Genomic DNA, 21,383 nt, shown 5'->3' on the forward strand with positions numbered 1-21,383 from the left:
CTATGTGGATGTTGTCACCCTAGAAACAAGCATTTATTCTATTTCCCCACACACTGTGGAGAATAGGACTTCATTTATGTTTCTATCAGGTTTTAATGAAATATTTAAAGAAAACTGAAATTAGTTTTTAATTGAATTTTTTATTAAAAAACTATAATCAAGTGCCTTTACTGATGTAGATTTTATAAGCTATTTAATATAATAGACACTTAAAATCTGAGAACAGTCTTTCTTACTATTCTTATTCAAGGCCACTGGGAATTTCTCTCATGTGTAAGTATAGTTTCTCAAAAGACATCCGTCAGATTTATAGCTTTGTTGTGTTTTCAGTGCGTGCATATAAAGAGAGGGAAACTGGATAGTCCACTTTCAGATACAAACAGAGGGGCTTTCCACACAGCCATGCTGTGCCTCGCGGTCTCTGAGCCCGCGGACTCATCGCTCGGAGGCTCGGGCACCTGCTTGGGGGACAGCGCTGGGCCTCACAGCCGCACTGCCTGTGTACTGTTCAGGTTGGTTCTGAGCTACCAAGGCTTCTCACCCACTTAACAAATGAACCGGCCCATTTGATTCATTGTGTGCTGAAGAAGAAAACAAGGCTGTCGGGATTCTAAACCAGCTGCGACTCCTGTGGGTTCTGTGACCTGCTCCAGTGATACCTATACATCAGAACCCACTGGCGCAGGGTCTGCCTGCGGGGCGTGCTCGGTGGGCAGTGCCCAGCTGTCTCACAGTTCGCAGTGCGCCTCTGACATACATGGCTCAGCTAAGTGATGTTTCGTCCATCTTGGAGCTCAGCGTACAAACCTTAGGCGATACTGCAGGGAGAGAGGGCAGGAGATGCTGACCCATGAAGACGGTTAGGGGAGTTGAGATCATTTTGTCTGGGAAGGCTGGCTGGAACAGCTGGAAGAGCTGAGATGCCCCTCTGTCTAGAGTCGGTCTCCATCGTTTTAGGAGGTTTTTCTAGATCCTGGTTTTCTGATCTTTTGTTTTGTTTTGTTAAAGCAGCAAAAGAAAGTGTTGAATCCTTGCTCTTTGGCATTGTGGGAGCAGAGCTGTGTGCATGTGCTGTCCTTGAATACGATGAGTGCAGTTCTTATCTCTTGAAGAAATTAACTTAATTATGATATTTGAATATAATTACAGTGAATCAAAATTTTCATTTCACAGCATTTTAATGATCTATATGGGCCCAGAAGCCTGAGCTGTAGCTCCAACTTGACAAATCAGGGATGCGCGTGGCTCTCAGGATGTGTGTTCAGGCCGCCAAGGTGCGGAGGCTGGGCTGCTGCTAAAAATGGCATTTCTGTATTCCCTTTGAAGGACAGCCCTGCGTTTCTTTTAAAAGATCCGAAAAGTGATTTGAGGACTTTTTTTCGAAGCACAAGATTTTTGAACAAGGCTGTCATAGCCAGGAGTTTTGTGTTTTACTTTAAGCTATATGGAATAATAATTTTGGTGGGACTGTCTTCTTGAGTTCCTCCTGTAGGCTAAAGGAGTTTTCCAGATTGGCAGATGTGCTACAGAGTTTCCGAGTAAATACAAGGAAGTGCAACCACAGCTGTGGTTGATGCCAACCTGTTAACTTGCCTTAGCGTCAGGGAAAAGGGGACCGTGCACACTGAGTGGGTAGCAGGGTTACTCAAGCAGCCGTCAGAGCCACCTTACAGACAGTCACGTTATCCACGGCACAGCCCTATTCGCCGGAAAACCTGTCTTTTTCTGACTTTGTTAGATTTCAGAGCTTCCTGTGCAGGAACAATTTTATCCAAGAAGGAGGTGTTTCGTGTTTGTGTGGGTGTCTAACACAGGAGGGTTTGCTGGCTTTCGTGGTAAGCTGTGGCTGTGCGTATGAGCGAGTGGGGCCTGTCTGTGTATTTACTCCTTACTTTTCACCCAGCGCCTCACACGTAGCGCCCGACAGATACTAGGACGGTAATAATGATCCTTACATAACTACAGGAATGTGTGCTTGCTTTTTGTTATATTCGAGTGACCAACTCAGACAGTGAACTTGTCCTGCTTCCCCTGCATTAGTTGGCATTATATTTGCTACATTCACTTATACTCTTGCACATTTCAAAGTAGAATTTTAGGTAGTGGAATTAAGAATGAATTTGATTATGGGTATAATGATATTGCATATTAAAGCGTTGCCTCCTTTTCTGCAGCATAAGTATGAACAAATTGGCTTTGTTTTGTATTTGTAAATCCCATGATCTCTACTGAAAAAGGCGCAGGGAAATGAGTTGGCTTTCCATATTTAAAATAGAATGTTAGCAGCTGAATCGAAGACACGGAGCCCCGAGTCACTGCCCTAACTGGGCAGTAGCTTCTAATGAGGTGGGTTGGAGGGTATGGTCCAGTGACTAAATCTAAATTCAAACCTTGCTCATCAGCTGAACGGTGGTTGTGAGTATTTAATATGGATAGCCACACTTGGTATTTGGTTTTGAAGAGTTTTACATTTAATAACTCTGTGGTAACTATGTTTAACTATGCATTTACTTTTATTTATTTACTTTTTGGATTTTTTTTATTGACTAAGGTATTACATATGTGTCCTTATCCACCCTCCCCCCCACCTATGCATTTACTTTTAATAAGATAGCTTTTATATTAAAATTTGGCATTGAAATTATGTGGGACTCACGAGTAATAATTTTACTCAAAATATTTCCTTGCGCCGATTATTATCGTATATTGATTGACCTCAAATGAATACCATAAAGAGTTCTGGGCGTCATGCACAACATGGTCAGAAAGAGCCCCTACTTGGAAAATACTGGTCATTATATTTCAGGCTTCTTCCTTTTATTCAGTCAGAGCCGAGGGAGAGGCCCCTGGTCCTGTGTGTACAGCCCATCTGGTTAGCTCTCTGGGTGTATGGGGTTGATAATTATAGTGTCATTTGATAGTTCAGACTAACATAATCCGGGCTATACAGAAGGAACCGTTTCACTTTGAAATGTGTCAGCTATTTCTATATCCTTCGGTAATAGTCATGTTTCAGTCCCCCGAAACACATGAAAATGGTCATCTGTTTTTCAGTTTTTATTTGTTATTTAGTTGCCATCTTAATAAGTGTCAAAATACAGTACTATTTGAGGGTATAATTTTAAATCCATTTGTAAATTAAAGGAATTAGTGAAATGGAGCCTGAAACACCCATTTTAATACCAAAAGACAAATAAAACTTTCATGTAAAAATATATATTTGTGATTCCAGAAATACCAATTTATGTTAAACTGTGTTTTAGCCTCTGTCATTGCCAGCGTATTTTATTATCCCCTCAAGAATTTGGCAAAACATTACAGCGTTCTGACCGTGTAGAATCAGGAAGCTCAGTTTCGCCATTACACATGCTTCTTCACGTCTCCTCTCCTTTCCTGTGCTCAGAACCACTGTTCGGGGCAGAGCTGGGACTGGGGCCAGGCGAGCACAGCAGAGGGTTCTGAGAATGACACCCCCTTCAGTTTTGAACCTTAGATGCCTTCTTTGCCTCACCCTAGCCCTGACCTGGCAACAGGGTGAAACTCACTAGTCTGGTGGTTACCAGAGGAAAGGGGTGGGGGTGGTGAAGGGTAAAGGGGGCCAAGTAGATGGGGCTGGAGATGACATGACTGGGTGGTAGGCACACATGCAGCATAAGCTCATGTATCAGAGAGATGTGTATCTGAAGCCTGTATGACCCTATTAACCAATGTCACTTTAATACATTTAATTTAAAAACTGTTAATGCAGTCCTCATTTAAAAATAAATAAAAATAAAGCAAACATGGGGGCTCTGGATCGCAAAGCTCATTCAAAATGATGGCTGCCACTTGGCTGTCCCTTTTCCCACTTTATTGGAGACAAGCATCTGGGACCAATCACAAGGTGAAAGGTTGGAAGGAAATGGAACTAAGGGACCTTTTCCTGGAAGGAAAAGGGAAATCAGGGGAGCCTGTCTCATAAGGACGGAGGTCACTCCATCAATCATTCATTCTCCACAGTGGCTGGGAGGGAGCAGTGAGTTGATGACCTGGTGAAAGTCTGAAACGTTACTTCAAGTGCAGTGTGTTAAATAAAGTATAAATGCCTATTCCTAAGTATTTTATTTCCAAATGTGTTCTAAACATAAATAATGTATGAAATTATTTTCATACCTCTAGTTCTTAAAGTTTCTGATTCTGAATCAGACTTGTTTACTTAATGAAGCCCTTAAATTTTTTCAGATGAAATTATTTTCAGCTTTATACTCAAGTACAAATGATATATATCTAAATTTAGAAGTGGATATTAATTTATTGAGATTTCACTAAGGTCAAATGAATCTTTTTCAAGGGCGCATACCTAGTGTGCAATAATAATAATGTGTGGACAGTGGAATAAATGTAAAGTATAAAGTAGTAAAGAATAAACTTTTAGAATTTCAGTCATTAGTGAGCTTTTTTGGTGTTTTCCCACTTTTGTGCATTGAACATTTCTTTTATTACAAAGTTGTTATGTAATATTAGGCAACATCATGAAGATTTCTAATGTGAGAACTCTTGTAGATATTTGTTAGGTGTTTGACGTAAGAGCTGGAAAAGTCTTACCAATAAAATAAACTTCCAAAGGCTTATAAGATATGAGCCATTCATTGATGCAGGAATCGTATAAACACTAAACTGTGATGAGCTTGAACCTCCCTTCCCCACCAATCACATGCGCTAAAAGTCATAAAAGTAAACCTTATGAGGTTCAAAATGAAATTTTAATTATTTCTGTGTATTCATTGCCTTAATTAACTTTTTTTTCTCTTTTCTTAGGATCTGAGCAGCAAAGATATGAAGAGAGATTTGTATATAGTTGCCCATGTGATACGAATAGGTACTGTTCACCTTACTCATTCCCGTGACTAAGACCAGGCCAGCTTGGGATACGTATCTGCCTGAGCTTTGTCTCCTCCCCGCCTCTTCCCTGCGATGCCAGGCCTTGGCCTGCATTGGAACTCTGTCTTCAGTTCAGCTGCTATGGAAGCTGAGTTTGCTATAAATGAATATATTTTTTCACGTAAAATCTTTTTAAAGTATGTTTTCATTGATTTTTTTTCAAGAGAGGAAGGGAGAGAAAGAGAGAGAAACATTGATCGGCTGCCTCCCGCATGCCCCCTACTGGGGATCGAGCCTCAACCCGGGCATGGCCCTGACTGGTGGCCTCTCGGTGCTTGGGACGATGCTCAACCCTCTGAGCACACTGGCCAGGGCTCACTTACAAGTTTTTGTTCCCTATTAGTTTTGGACCCAAACCCTTTATTTCGAGTGGTCTGCTTGTAGGCATTCTCTTTACCAGAGTGGCCTGCCTCTGTCAGTCCTCTGCCACAGAGGTCTTAAAGCAGCTGGCCAAGGTTGCCCACTTCACAGGGGGTGAATGGCCTTTGCTGTGTTTTGTATCCAAAGTATAGATCTGCGCGATTTCCCACCGAGTTAGAGTCACTGTTCTTGTTGCAGCAGGTGGGTGGCATCTCACTTCTGTGCCACACAAGATGAAAAAAGTGATGTTTGCTGCTGTTCTGTGGCTGGTTTGCCTCTCCTTATTTCAAATACATGACATAATCTGGGAGGCTCTGACTAACCAAGTCTTCCTTCATAGGTTGGATTTTGGCAAATTTTGTCAGAGGATGTGTTTGAATCCTTTGCCAACAAAACAGCCATTTTGCTGTGGTTTTGTTTTGCTTCACTTGATAAAACATTTGTTGAGGATCTGGTATTACATTTGCAAGTCCTCTTGTCACTGTAGGCTCAGCCCCCGTGAGTAGGAAAAGCAAGGTTTTATCCACTTTGTGAGGCAGTCTTGCTCCTGTGCTGGTTCAGGAGTGGCTTTGGCAGCTAAAATATGGAACTTCCTTAATAGGCCTAAATTTTAATCAATCAGCACATTGGTTTTTCCAAGAAGTTTATAAAACCTTGGTTTTTATTGTCACGTGATTAATTAATGGCCCTTTGGTGTTGACGTGGGTAATAAGAATGATTGGTTGAATGTGATGCAGGGGAAGAGCCTGGCCACAGGCCTGGTTAGCATCCCTCACATAAATATCCCAGCGTCCTTATTTAGTCCTAAGTTAGTCTTCCAACTTGGAGCATCTCTAAGAGGCCTGCAGTTCTGGCATCCCTGGCTGGCAGTCGGGCTGGAGAGCGGATGGAGTTCTCGGTCTGACTGGGTTTTGTGCTGTGTGCTAGGCCGGATGCTCCTGAATGACTCGAAGAAGGGCCCTGCTCACCTGCACTACCGGCGACCATACGGCTGTGCGGTCCTAAGCATCCTGGACGTCCTACAGTCGCTCACAGAATTAAAGGAAGAAAAGGATTTTGTTCTTAAGGTTTACACGTGAGTACTGCATATCAGAAATAGGAATGGTTTGTAACAGAAGACATCCCAGCCCTGTCCTCAGGGCAGCAGTTCTTAGGCTTCGTGGGGCATGGACTCATCAGGGCACGGAGGGTAGAGAGCCCTTCGAAAGTCGGGGTTTTTGATCTAAGGTTTGGGATGGGGCTCCAGCAGCTGTATTTCTAATAAGCTTCCAGGTGATTCTGAAGCAGCTGAATTGGGAGCCTTTTTTCCTAACGTAAAAGTCTGGTGGTCCACATTTTCTCTTCTAGCCTGGATTAACCAGCCATCTATATATATATAAAAGCTTAAGTGACTGTTACGACCGGTTGACCAGTCGCTATGACATGCACTGACCATCAGGGGCAGACACTCGATGCAGGAGCTACCCCCTGGTGATCAGTGCACTCCTACAGTGGGAGCGCCACTCAGCCAGAAGCCGGGCTCACGGCTGGCGAGTGCAGCAGCGGTGGTGGGAGCCTGTCCTGCCGCCACAGCAATGCTTCCTAGCAGCGGTGGCCGGCACAGCAGGCTGGCTCAGGCTGCTCCTCAGCTGCCTGCTGCTTCACACACTGCCACATCCCTCGGGGGATGTCAGACTCCGGTTTAGGCCCAGCGGGGATCAAGCCTACACTGGCAGTCGGACATCCCCTGAGCGGTCCCGGGTCAGGCGGAGGGACCCCACTGGTGCACGAATCTGTGCACTGGGCCTCTAGTATTATATATTTACAGAAAGGCTAGTCATGCAGTTTTTCATGTGTTTTGGAAATAAGACAGTCTTCTGTGTCTAATGCTTGCCCACAGCTATGGTAACTGAGCTGGTTTCAAAGAAAGTGCATGAGTCAGGTTGCCCTGCTTTGAAGAAAAGCTAGGTTTTCTGAGGAGCTGGCGTTTCACCCTCCACTCCCACCGCCCCGGGTCTGTAAGCCCCGCCCAGCAAGGCATGTGTTATTTTCGTGTTCGCCAGCCCAGGGACCTGTCCTGCAGAAGCCGTGCGTCACATCCTGACTCTTGTTAACAAAAAGGGGAAACTAATGAGACAGATTCCAGGCACATTATCTGGCTCTGCTGCTAAGACTTAGGCATGAATAGCAATGCTGAGAACATGGTGAGTTTTCAAAACAAGTGTAACGCTGGGAAGATATTTTTAAAAATCTGTCCTGTTTTGGTTTTAACCAAATATTGTTTTTCTAAGTTAAATCTGTCAATCACCATGTTAATATAGCTTCACCGTAACATTGTATGGATATTTTTCTGTTCAGTCTGTTCTGTCTGGTTTAGGCATGCAGTGAACTTAATCCACAATTATACTTAATTTTGGCCTTTATATAATGAGCCACATTTTAGTAATTAAACAAAGAGCCATACCTCCTTACTACCTGTTTCCCTTAGCTCCATTCAGAGGCATGATTTGATGAGATGAGGCTCTTCTTTTGGAATAGTAACTTACAAAGGGAATATTGGTGGGTTTTTCTCTTCCTTTTATGTGCCCATCACACACTTTCTCATATACCAAATCTCTGCATTGATGGGGGCTGGGATCCGCTTTTTTTTTTTTTAATATATTTTTATTGATTTCAGAGAGGAAGTGAGAAGGGGAGAGAGAGAAACATCAGTGATGAGAGAGAAAATCATGGATCGGCTGCCTCCTGCACACTCCACACGGGATTGAGCCCAAAACCCTGCCTGTGCCCTGACTGGGATTCAAACTGTGACCAGGTCGACATTCAGCCACTGAGCCATGCCGGCCGGGTGGGACCTGCTTCTTGACACGCCCTTTTCATTTCGAAAAGGACTAAAACCGAAATCCAAACTTACATCATCACCATCTTGCTTCACTCTGTCCAAGAGGTGTCCAGGCAGCACGGGAGGCTGGCATCTCCGTGCGTGTATGAGCTGTTCTTGCTTCAGTGCCGATTCGCGTCGTGCACAGGGGCCTGCACGCATCCCTCTGGAAATCATGCTGTCAGGCGTAATTGAGCTAATCGCTTCTAAAACAGCAGCTCTCAGCGCCAGCCTGTCACTCTGCAAGGAGGTGGGTTCCGATGTACCTTTTGCTTAGCTGCTGCTTATGAGCTGTGTCTGCTGGATCACCTCTGGAAAACTAAAGAGCAGTGTGTTTATGGAGAAGGTAGTTTGAAGTGTTTGAAACACCGAGAGTTAAAATGGAGGATAATTTTTCCACTTGAAAATATTAGGAGACTTTCAAACAGACCCCCAGCTGCACATCTGTGTAGTTGTGCTGACGTGCAGACTGAGGGTTCATCTTTTAATCCCACGTCAGCACAGTGCAGCCAGCCCGCAGACGAAGTGAGTTCCAGGGGACATGTTGGCTAGATTGAGTTGAAGCTTAAAGGTTTGCTGACGGCTACAGTTATTAGTGCTTTAGCCTTGGCTAGGACAGGCTTTTGCAGGGGTAAAAATCTCTTGTAGAATTTTAATCAATGAATTGGCAAAATATGTCAATTTTGACATTATCGTCATTTCTTTCCTTATTCAGAATCGGCCTCAAACAGAGATTTAATGTTTCTTGCCATGGTCACTGCTCCGGCTTTATGGCTGTTGTTTAAGATAATGTGTGTATGGGAAGGCACCACATCCTTTTAAGAAAATTTCAACAAGAAACAAAGGCATTAAAACTAGGTCACGTCTAATGAGCCAGAAATCTTAAAAATCACCAATGTAACCACGCTGTGTTGTTTAGTCTGATAGAGATGTCATACTTTCCCTCTGGGCCACAGGGACAAGGGTCACAAGCAGGCACAGGGCTTGTTGAACCTGGAGCCTAGAACATAAAAGGAGAAGTGGTGTCAAGGAACTAAAGCCAACACCATTTCTCATGCATCTTAAGATTGAGGGTGAATTATCAACATCAGTAATCATACTTTAAGTATTAATTTGATTGGATGACATAATCGTGCCTGATTATAATCACAACTCATTTGATTATGTAATAAATGCTTACATTTATAATTTTTCCTTACAAAACATCCTCATGATTGGGTAAAAGGTGCTGATGACACCACATCCACTTAGCTTCATGCGGTTTGAGGAGCTCCTCTCGGCGTTCTGGAAAGGGAGGTGTCTGAAAGGCCAGAGGAGAGATGGTCATGGCTGAAGCACGGCACGAAGAGGAGGGGTCAGCTGTGGCAGACTTTAAGACAGCAAACTCTCCGGGCCTGGTGACAGCGGGGGGGCTCTGCTTGGTGAACCAGTGGGTTCCACTCGGTGAGAGGGAGTCTCTGGGAGCAGACGGGTGGCGGAGAGAGGACCAAAGCGCTCGGAGCCATGTGGGCCAGGAGCTTGGGGATGAGTCTGGGCTGCAGACACTGCTTTGTAGTTTGGCACCTTCTGGGGTGGCTGAGACTATAGTCGTAGGTGGGATTGCCCAGGAAAGCTTGTCGGGTAAGAAGGGAATGGGCTGAAGGCAGAGCTGTGAAGGCCACCAATAGTTAAAGGGCAAGCCGTCCATTGCCTGGCATCTGAATTGTATGTGTTGGCGGGACGGGTACATGTGAGCGAAATAATACACAGTCACCGCTGATGTGGTCAGCAAAGCACTGGCTCGCCTCCACGGCCAAGGCGCAGTGAGGGCCTGTTTGGGAGGGAGGGAGGGAGTTAATTTTCAAGACTCTTTTGAAATGAGGGGGGGAGGGGGGCAGTGCGTTATTTATGACAAACAAGTCAGAGTTCCATTAAATTCCTCCTGATCTTGTGGACCTAGAAAGTGACAAGAGACTGACAGAAAGACCACTTTGAATCCTCCAGCGGGCACTTCCCTGACGTGTTGACCGGTTGGAAGATGACTGTGTGCACGTAGGACAGGAGGGATGCCCATGCTGCTGCCAGCCTCTCGCTGGGCACTCTGCTGGGCACTCCCCGCTGAGTTGCCATCATAGCGGTCATTTGAAAGAACACTCTCCCGCCCTTTGTTTGAAGGGTCCTGGGAGCAGGAAGTAGCCTCCCGGAACTCCTGAGAACCTTGTCTTGCCAGTTCTCTGCAGGCTTATTTCTACTGACGGACTGTCCGCAGAACCAGCGACTGAGCAGCACAGCTAAGCTAGTGACAACCTCCTCTAACGCGCGTGGCCTCTGCACAAGCCCTTTCACTTGGGAAGCGGTTGGCTTCACACTGCTTTGTACACGTGACATACTTACTGGGGCTTCTTCTTGGGAGCGGCTGGGCTGGACTCCACCCCCTGAGCAGCCATGGGAAGACCCTGGGGATTTTCCTTTGTCCCTGGGTCCTGCTTTCTGGGGTCAGTGGGTCCCTACCTCCCGCTCCAGCAGGGGCAGAGGTGGGGCCAGGACTGTGGGGACTGCCAGTGTCACATGGACTTTTCAAGGGCTCACCCTGATCTGATTGCAGGTGTTTCATTGACGTGCTGTGTTAGGGTGACGAATTGCTCGTCCCTGCTCCTGCTGCACCAGGGGTGGTGTGGCTGCAGCCCTTGAGCTGCCCTTAGAGGGGACGACCCTAACCTGCCGTGCTTGAGTGCAGTGCAGTGTTGGTCCTTCATGCTCCTTGGTCCCAATCCAGAAGCCCCGGGGAAGAGCGCCATTCTCCCATCAGTAGGCGTCCGCCTTCCCTGCTAAGCCCTCCTTCCCCTGAAGCAGAGGGTTTCACAGGGAGCCAAGCCCACGACTCGCCCAGATGGCTTTTAAAGTGTTGGTCTGGCTGAAAGAGAGCACAGGCAGATCTCCACGTGGCCCTGTGCTCAGCAGGGCCTCCTCTTGGGGCACCATGACAGCTGGCTGACAGAGTAAAGCCGGCGCCAGGCATGTCCGTTTCTGAGCAGCAGAGCTCACCGGGAGGACCTGTGTTTCCTCCAGCAGGGACTTGCCTCTGAGCCCAGCTTTTGTTGGTTGGTTGTTTTTGGGGTGTGTGTGTGTGTGTAAGAAACTAGAAAAGAAGAAAACTTGACAGGTGGGAAAGTGCTACTTCAGAAAAGAGGGTATTTTGCCTCTTGAACAATATTTATAGGGATTTATTTTAGAATTTCCCAAGTGTGAATTGTCTGTGTGTCTCAGCAGAAAACGAGCCTTGTCTAACTCAGTGAAACAGTTGCTTCCTTTGGAAAGTGAGCGTGAAGTACCCTTCACACTTTGTGTCACACGCCCGGCTGGGGCGTCAGCAGGTGTGTGAGACCCTGGAGAGCTCTAAGCCTGTCCTCCTGTTCCAGGTGCAACAACGAGGGGGAGTGGTCGCAGATCCACGAGAACATCATCCGCAAGTCCAGCGCCAAGTACTCCGCCCCCAGTGCCAGCCACGGTGACGTACCTCTCTGGCTGCAAATACAGCCGCGTGTTGTATTTGCAGTTGCTAATCTCGCACCTGCTCGATTGTGCTGATCAGCGGCCACGTGTAAAGTTCAGTTCCCTGCAGACATTTCTTCTCCTCCCCAAGGACTCTATTTCTTTTTGTGATAATTTGAGACCTTTCTTAATTACAAACAACATACATTTTCAGTTTTTTCTCTGACCGATTCCGTGTGCTCTGATAAGGAACGTGAGTTGCCTTGTCAATCCCGAGTGAGCAGAAGTGTTGCAGGGTCTGTCACATGTGGAGTCTGTCTTTTCCTGAGCAGAGATGACACTCCGCCCCAAAAGAGACAGAGGTTATTATCACTTCTCCTCTTCCTGTTTAGTGTGAGCCTCACCAACAAGGCCTGACACAGTGAGAACCAGTGACTGTTCTGCCACCGTCAGTCATCCTGGAGCTAGAACAGATTCCAGCGGTTGCCCACCGGTGGGCCGCGGCCACTGGCAGTTCGTGAGGTCCAAAACGGTGGCGGCCGCTGGAATAACATCTTTATTACAAGGAGGTTTCATCTTAGTTCAACTTCTCCTTCTCCTTTTTCCTCCTTTTCTTTTAAAGCCCTGTTTCTATAGTTTCTGTCTAAATTTTGGTGCAGTTCTGCACATTATTATGGTTGTTTTATAAATCGAACATTAATTGCTTGATTAAATTAGAAGCACTACTTAAAAGCCTATGAACTTTTATATACCCTAAAGGCAGCTCTCAAATTTACATGCAACCATGTTTCTCTTGACAGTTTTTAACCTCTAAGTTATTTCATAATCTCTTACATAACCTTATTTGTTTTAACTTTCATAGACTTGTAAATAAAAAGTTGGCCCTAAATGGCAGTGGAAAGCCACTGGAAGGCCTGGCAGTTCCCAGAGCTGTTGAGAACTTGACCCCCTCTGTCAGGGTCAGCAGATAGTCCACTCGGAGAGCCCTCAGAGCTGCCCCACACCAGAGACTGCAGGGTTGAGACCTCAGCTGGGAGTCCCTGATTCCCTAAAGCTCTGTAGCATGGGGCCCTCAGGGCCTCTCACTGTTGTTGTAAGTGACTATTTCCCTAATGGGTGTGCCTGGATGCCAAAGAGCTCCGTGCCCGTGTGGTAAGTCCATATTCCTCTCCTACAACCGGGCGGAAGCAAGAGGCAGTAAAATCTTGTTTTTCAAGTATCAGAACTTACTAGCATTTGGAAAACTACCCTTCACATCAATACTTGTCATGTTCCTTGTTTTATTTACTTATTTGATTTAGAAAGAGCTGCCCTTGACTGTAATTTCTTGAGACATGATATGATTAAAACATGGAGAACATTTTAAGTGTGAGATGGTGGTAATAATACATGAAAAGCAGCAGCTGAAAGAGCAGTTTTACCAATGCCATCCCCTCACTGGGTTATGGTGCTGACTTTTGTCTTACTCCCCAGAATGGGCAGGGACTGTGCCATCTTCAGTATCTATGGTTTTTGTCCAGAACTCACAGACAAAGCATGTTCGCCCAGCCCGTGTGGCTCAGTTGGGCATCGTCCCATGCACCAAGAGGTCATCGGCTGGATGCCTGATCAGGGCGTATGCCTGGGTTGTGGGCTTGATCCCCAGTAGGGGGCGTGTAGGAGGCAGCCGATTAATGTTTCTCTCGCATCAATGTTTCTAGCCCTCCTCCCTCTCCCTCTCACTCTAAAATCAATAAAAACATATTTTTTAGAAAAAGAAAAAGAAAAGCTCTTGTTCCTCTGGTGCTGGGGGCGCCGCAGCCTTCAGGGCGCCTCAGCTAGGAGGCCATTGTGAGAGGAGGGCTGCATGTTTTGTGGGGAAGCCAGAAGGAAAGACGAGCTGCTGCTTGTTGAATTGTGTGTCTGACTGATTCTTGGCAAGGCCTGACTGGAAGCTGGCTGAGATTCGGAAATTACCTTTTTCATCTCTTTCATTAAGTAAATGAGGAAACTGACGCTCAGTGAAATGACTTCGTGGCTGAACAAGAAAGCCCAGGTTTCTAAACTCCAGGCCACTGGCCTTTCCGCTGTCTTACCAGCTTCTGAGCTGGGTCTTCCACGCTGGGCTCTGGGGTCTTCATGTCAGGGAATCCCACAGGTCGCGCGAGGGGAGTAGTTCAGGTCTCTGATAGTCGCTTTATTTAAAGAGACTTCCGTATAAAAAATTGACTTTGCTGTAACTGTCACCCATCTTTGTTAAATGTCCTTTTTGTTTAAGAAGTTGTAAGTGCTTTCCCTTCAAGTCAAATCATATGAAAATGCAGAAGGAATTGCTACGTTGACTTGCGAGCTGAGAGTTAATGTATCATTTGGCAGGAACTCTCTTGGTGCGGCTTTAATGTACGTGGCTCCTCCTGTCCATCGTTGGCCTCTCATGTATGTAGCCACAGACCTAACTCCAGTAGGCTGTCCCTAGGGGTGTGGGTTCCTGTTCACCCAGAGAAAGCGTGGATGGCTGTGTAAAGACACTGCAGGTAGATGAACGAGGGGGGGCGGGGCGAGGGGAGGGTGAGTACCTCCAGGCTGCTCTCTACAGAGATCGCTGTGGTCTGGATTCTGGGCCCCAGCCTTTCAGGTTCAGAAACTAATTGTACTTGAGTCTACCAAGCGGTCAGGCTGTAAAACATTACTGTAGGGTGTTCAGAACCCCACACGGATTATCTGCCCAGAATGCGAAGTGAATGCCATGGGTCTGCGCTTAGGCACTGGATCTGGTGTTAATGACACTGGCCCATCATGGACATCATCGCAGGTTTCTTGGGGAGCGTGAGCTTATTCACTGAAGCAGTGAGGTCATCTTGAGGTTCTGGCTGGGCTGCGTTTCCTCCCCTGGCCCCGCTGTGAGCATACATATTCCTAGTGCCTGACCTCTTTCTCCACTTCTCCATCCTCTCCCCCTCCCACTCTTATTCTGCAGCTTCGCTTGTCACTGTCTCCTCCTAGCCATAGCTCTCCTGATTGTCCTAATTATCAGCACAGCTCCCCCCACCCATTTTAGATGTTCATTTCCTGTTCAACTCCCAAGTCTCTACCTCCCTGAGGTTGCTTACTGCTGACCAGCACCTCAATGTATCCGTCCACAGCTCCCCTCCTTCAGGCTTGGAGGCACTTCCGAACTCCCATCTAGGCTTGACCCACAGCCTTCCAGCCAATGGTTGCGAGGGACCCCTTGGGGGGCAGGGTAGGGGCAGTTTCCAGAAGATTCTTACTTTGTGCAAAACTCCAGAGGTACAGGTAATGAGCCAGAAGGCAGCTTGCCTGAGGGGACATTACAGATTCTCCCAAGTTCTGAAGAAAGGCCTTGGGATCATCTGGAGGGTCTGAAACTCAGAGTCTGAGACATGGCTGACCTAGCCTCACAGCAACACCCCTTCTTTTCCTTGCACTGCGGGGGTTCCCTGTCGGAGCCATGTGGTGTCTGCTCTGCTGCTCACTTTACAAGACGGTGCCAGGTTAAACGGGCACACTGCTTCCGACACTTGGGCATTCTCCTAGCATAAACCCAGCATCTCTTAGTGTGTTCGTTTCCAGCTGGTGGGACACCCTGACACAAGGTCTTCTCTGGTCACACTGTCCTAGGCTACTGTTGTTTCCGTTGGCTTCTCTGGGTCCCTACATGTACAGTTCATGTGTCAACCCTCCCCTTCAATACCCAGTAGGACCCACCTGGCCCTGGGCTGAATGCTGAGTCTCCGGGAGCCCCGTCTGTGTTTAATAGACGAGTTCTCTGGGTCATTGAGGTCATCCTGACTTAACTTCCTTTAGCTTTCTGGAATGTCCCTTCAGAATAATAACATTTTCTGCATCAAGATTTTTCTCAAGAAAAATGCTGAACTTTGCACGTTTTCCTCTGGAAACAGTGTGGCCCTGCTTTCCCAGCTCCACAGGACAGGAGAGACGTGGTCTGAGGGAGAAACTGCCTTTGTTTTGCAGGCCTTATCATTTCTCTTCAGCTTCTTCGCGGAGACATGGAACAGATACGGAGAGAAAACCCCATGATATTTAACAGGGGATTGGCAATTACAAGGAAATTGGGATTTCCTGATGTCATCATGCCAGGTAGGTAGAACCTCTCGGGGCTGGGTGGGAGGAGGGCTGGGGTCAGTCCCGTGCTCGTCTCGTCAGTGGTTGCTGAACTCTGCTGTGGGGGAGCCTGAGCCACTAACAACCTCTGCGTCCCAAGTCAGCTTGCTACCCGCCTGCAGCCAGCGGCCCGAGGGCTCTGGTTGGTATTGTTCTTTCCCAGAAGCCCCACCTCCTGGTGGCCGGGGCTGAGTTGTCTGAGTGGAGTGGGTGCAGCAACCCCCAAAGAAACTCATGCGAGGCCTTCCACACTCCTCTCTCCCGGTCCACTGCTTCGGAGGGAGTGGCTCACAAGCACTTCCTCTTTAAGGGGAGGAATAACCCAAATGTGTGCCTGTAGCATTGCTGGGTCCGACTTCGTGTGGGAATAGCAGGTGCATTTTAACGTTTTAGAAAGTGGATAAGACAGATGGTCTCAGTCCGGTTTTGTGGATTGGATTGTGCGACCTGGCCAGTTTCTCAGGAATATCCCACCCCCCACCCCTCATCGAGGGCCCAGAGGAGAGCCAAGGCAGAAAGTGGGGGCCCACTGACCTCCAGTGCGGGTCCAGCAGGTCAACCCCAGGTTCATATTTCCTAGTCAGGCAGATGCGGGAACAGCTGGGAAATGGGTCAGCCAGGCCATCGGAGCCAGCGGGGCTGCAGCAGTGAGGGAAGGTAGAGGGGTCTCGGCGATGGCAGGCGGTCTGAGAACCAGAGCAGATGCGAGCAAAGCGAGGAAAATCAGAACAGACAAATTGCTGGTTATCTGGACAGATGACAGGAGTTAGGAACCTGCCCTTCCCACTGAGTGTGAATGATCTGCTACAAGCTCGTTTGCTTTCGTGTAGAGGCCAGGCCAGGCTAGACTGAACTGCCTGTGGGCACTCAGTTGTAAACATCCCGTCTGGAACTCTTCGTGGCAACCCGAGTTCTCCTGATGTAAATGTTTGCCAGCACAGCCCCAAGCGGGGTGTGGCCTGCGCACAGAGAAGGCCCATGTGCCGGGTCCCAGCTGCCTCCCACCTCCCACCTCCCACACTAGGCCCAGACTTGTTTTCTGCTCCTTTGATGCCGCTCCACAGACCCTGTGCATGCAGAGCGAGCTGCAGGGAGAGCTTCATCTCTGCTCATGCCCGTGAGGAGGGTCCTCGGATGGGAAACCTGGGCCGCTCAGCCAATCCACCTTTACCTTTAAATGCTAAGGAGGCTTGGTGCTCAGAACGACTTAGGGGGGCTGCTGGAGATGTGAGGCCTTCGCGGGATGTTTCTCCTATCCTGTCTGGGACCACTTCTCAGCCTCTATGGCCCTGTTAGCGGGAAAAGAGCCCGGGGTAGTCCCTGGCTTCTTGGCAACGTGTCATGGGAGAAAGCTGGTGGTTACCCAGATCTTTTTAAGTGAGATTTCCAGGCTTCGGAGGTGGAGTCGTCTATTCTGAGAGATGTGTTTAAAGCCCTCCCTTCCTTTAACGTCTAAGATCTGGACATTTCCTTCCTGTTAGTCTTCACACTTTAAAACCCGGTGAGCAGACCCTAGAAAGGAACAAGCGGCAGTGAAATGTTGTGAAGCAGACTTTGCTTTCCAAAGTGACATTGTCCAAACCTCGTGTGGAAAGAGGTCCCGGTGGAGCGCTCTGCCTCTGCATCCCGGCACACGGGTGTGGAAAGGGCTGCGGGTATCTAGACGTCGCTGTGGAAATCGGCCGCAGCCGCCGGCGGTGAGACAGGCTGAGGTTCAGGAGCTTTCCCGCCCCGGGCAGCTGAGCGACCACAGCCCCGGCACTGGCCATCCTGAAGGTCCAGGTTGGGCTGTGAGTCAGCCTGCTGGGTGCTGAGGCTGACAGGAAGCGGTTCACAGGCAGAAAGCAGTCCTCCTCCTCTACCCTTCCTCCCCTGAGGGGAGAGCTTTTGAACAGATGACCACGCCCAGGGTTGTGAGCTAACAACTGCCAGCCCCTTACGCACCCCGAGACACCAGAGTGGGTTTGCGTCCCTGGGCAGGTGGCAGGTTGGCCTGCAGGCCCTGCTGCAGCAGCAGGAAAGGTGCTGGGTGTGTCACGTTGCAGGCAGCCCGTCTTGGGAAACCGTGACTGTGCTAACACACCCTGCGGTGAGACCTCCAAGCCTGGCTACTTGCCCCCCTTCTGCGGGTCTGTCCTTTTCCCGAGGAACATCGCACCGGGGCTGCAGCGGCCTCGCAGCCCTCACAGTGACCAAGTTACACGAAGTTTCAGCTTCTTCTTGACACATGATGTATGGGAAATGAGCAAAGAAATAAATTGTCAGTAACTGTGAACATTGCAACACTTACGGCTGAGCAATTAGAGTAAACATAAAAAACCAGAATTACTCCTAACCTGTGACCCTTACTTTAAGATGCCAGCAGTGGGCAGCGCTCATTTGGAGAGCTTTTCTCAGGGTCGACTGGTGCGTCCTTGTCAAAGCGTATTGACAGCTCGCAGCTCCAAGTCACAGAGCAGCAGCTGCAGTGGGAGCCCGACAGGCTCTAGCCACACGAGCGGCGCGCACCATTTCCAAAAAGGTCTTTCTGATGGTCTCCCATTCTTTTCACGGTGTGTACATGCACCACGTGACTGCTGTGAGCAGGAGATGTCCTACTGTGTGCCATAGCCGAGGCCCTGACTTCTAGATTATAGAACAAATAGATATGGGCGGTTAAGCCAATTTTTGAAACTGGGCACTTACAGCCTGTAGTTTGTGTCAGATTTCTGTGGCAGTTCCTCCTTCCCTCCAAACTCACTCAGTTCAGCACAAAAGCGAATACGTCTGCGGCACTTTTGCTCTTTTCCTAGATCTTTTCCAAGAAGATGGGCAAGAAAGATGGGAACAGGACAGGTGTTCCAGGTGAACAGGCTGAAGTTAGCACGGTTCCCAGGAACGCACTTGTCAGATTAGCCCTCAGAAAGCTTAAAGAGAGCTGTCGGCCAAGACAGTAAACAGAAAGGGACGCTTTGAAACCCCTGCTCGAGAAAAGGCTGTGCCTTCTCCAGACCGCGCCTGAGCCCGGCCCGGGCGCCGCTCCTCCAGCCTCTGCTGCTTAGCTTCCCTGCGGCCACTCCAAGTCCTCCGGGCTCTGTGCAGATGACAGCGTTTTCACAACCTTGAATTTTTAAGGCTATTTACTGTGAGCGATATGGTCTGTGCTTTTTATTAGTTAAACGGTTTTCTGTCTTGTCAGAAGAAATCTGCCCTTTTACTGTGTCCTGAGGACTGCGCTCTCCCTAAAGCGTAGTTCTCTCACTTAGTGTGCATCAGAGCCGCCTGTGGGCTTGGAAACAGAGTGCCTGGCCCACCCCGAGAGTTTCTGCTACTGGAGGATTTGGGGTGGGCCCGGCAGTTGGCATTCCTCACAAGCACTCAGGGGGTGGCGATGCTGCTTGAGGGATGCTTGCCCTCCCGAGTCAGACCTGGCACCGTACTGCTCCTCTGGGCCACCCTGAACTTGCCCTTACAAGGCAGCGCTGCGGGCATGCTGAGCCTCTGGGGGCCTGTGGTTCCTCCCGGAGCTCAGGAACCCTGCCTGTGCTTTGACCCCTGGTGAAAGTGCCTGCTTCATCGCGACCTGCAAGTGATGTTTATTCTCTTTTCCTGTTTGTCTTAATTGTTCTTGTTTCTCTCTGTGCTGTCCCCTCATTCTCGCCCCTTTCTTTCTGGTGCAGAGATGAAGATAGTTGGGTGTAAGTTCCTGCTTTTGTGTGTCCTGTCTGCTTTTTGCCTGCTTTGTTTCCATCTTCATTTGTTCCATGGAATGTTGCAATACTGGGGTGGGGCGTCATGTACATTATTAATCCTTCATCAGCCTCACCTTTTGGGGTAACTGACAAGACATAAGAAGAGAAGCCACCAGCCCAGCCTAGAAGACTGCGTGTTACTCTGGGTGAGCACTAAGATCTGAGGAAGCGAAGGAGACCTGGGAATGTTTAGAACCCCTTACCAAGCCCTAGGTGACAGCTCAGAGAGAGGTTTTTTTGAGGCAGGTCAGCTCCTCCCATTGAAAAGAAAGTGAGCGGGCTTAGTCCAAGCCCCAAAGAACCAGAGGGCAGAAAGCTTCTCTTTGCAGCTCTGCTGGGCACACCCCACACAAAGGCAAGCACAGAGCCCGGTCTTTGAAAGAAGCTCTCCTCACGAGAGCGGTGGGAGCCCCACAGTGGTGCAGAGGCCCCGGGCCGTCTGCTGTCAGACGAGGCCTTGGCGATATGCTTAAGGAATGGTTTAGGAATGGTCACCTCTGGCCCACAACAGGTTGAAAGATCATCACATTGTCAGCCCAGGAAAGAAATTGTCATATATAGTGAGGTCACTGTGCCCATCCCTGTCGTCCCATTATAGCAGGGGATGTCCCTGACTTCATAACAATATAACCAGTAGACCTGTGACACTGAAGACATGGTTAGAAAAGCGAAGAGCCTGCCGGGCCGGCGTTGTTCAGTGGTTAGTGTCTACCTACAAACCAGGAGGTCACAGTTCGATTCACAGTCAGGGTACATGCCTGGGTTGCGAGCTCTATACCTGTTCCTGCCGGAGGCAGCGGATCAATGATTCTCTCTCATCGTTGACGTTTCTATGTCTCCCTCTCCCTTCCTCTCTGAAATCAAAAAAAAAATTTTTTTTAAATAATAAAGTAAAATTCACGTGGATTACCTTGAAAGTAATTTCCAGAGAGTTCTGGTTAAAACCAGGGTAATATTTAAGCAAAGCACCTATTCTCTGTGTTAGACGTTAAAATTCTCTAGATTATTCACTTTTTTTTTTTTTTTTGCCAAATCAGCCTAGAAATTGAATAATTATTTAAACTCCATAGAAAAGCTAATGTGTAACTAAAAGGTTTCTTATCACAAGAAGGCTCTGGCATGTCTGTTTCAATTGTTAAAAATTAAAGGTATAACCGACTTTGATTTATCCCATTATAATAGCAATAACCCACAGTAACTTTCCCAGTTAGTTTTGAATCTTACTTTCCGGACTGATTTATTCAGCGTCTGTCCTGACAGCAGCAAGTTGATAAATTTCAGTTTCCCTTCTGCTTGTCCTCGGCCCCGCAGCCGGAGTGCTCTGTCAGTGATGTGGTAGGATTCCAAGTGGAGGCTCCACTTGGCCCAAGAGGATCGCCTGTGCGGCAGCAAAGACAGGCCTCACAGCGGCCCGCCTCCCCAGCATGGCAGCCTCAGGGCTCCTTGAGGAGCTAATTAATTCCTTCTCGTGGGTTGCTCTTCCCTACTTGAAAGTCTTCTGAGAGCTTCATCATGCGACCAAATCGCCATGATTGCAGTCCCGAGATAGGGAGGTAACCTGACGAATAGAAGGTCTGATCATGAAGGCCTCAGAAGCCCCAGGTGTGTGCCAGGCCTGGTCTGTCCTGTGCCATGTGTACGAGATCCACAGACACTCCCGCAGTCAGAAAAGAGGCCCCCGGCCATGTCAGACGCAGCCAGCAAGCTCACCTGCGAACCAAAAGCAAAACCTGTTCATTGTGGTGCCAAGGTCTGAACCAATCAGATGGGCCGTGTTTCTGAGGACAGCGGGGAGACGGGCTGGGCTGGCTTCTGAAGTCCGCCTGTGCCAGTCAGTCCTCCTCTCAGTTCATCCCTGGAGGCTGCAGGGATCTTCATTCGGCCTCCCCACTTTCCTTTGCTGCTTTCTTCCTTGGAAG

The 21,383-nt window shown here is 48.3% G+C and overlaps 1 protein-coding gene across 1 annotated transcript in view; it reads left to right on the forward strand.

Annotated features, from left to right (window-relative positions):
• The window catches only part of DOCK3 (dedicator of cytokinesis 3), a 160,642-nt gene that overhangs the window by 70,675 nt on the left and 68,584 nt on the right, over positions 1-21,383 (forward strand). Inside the window, exons 10-13 of the mRNA XM_015568294.1 lie at positions 4,798-4,858; positions 6,208-6,355; positions 11,539-11,627; positions 15,584-15,709. Coding sequence (XP_015423780.1) covers positions 4,798-4,858; positions 6,208-6,355; positions 11,539-11,627; positions 15,584-15,709 — 424 coding nt within the window. The remainder of the gene's footprint in view (positions 1-4,797; positions 4,859-6,207; positions 6,356-11,538; positions 11,628-15,583; positions 15,710-21,383) is intronic.

The sequence above is a fragment of the Myotis davidii genome, unplaced genomic scaffold (assembly GCF_000327345.1).
Source record: "Myotis davidii unplaced genomic scaffold, ASM32734v1 scaffold663, whole genome shotgun sequence".
NCBI lineage: Eukaryota > Metazoa > Chordata > Mammalia > Chiroptera > Vespertilionidae > Myotis > Myotis davidii.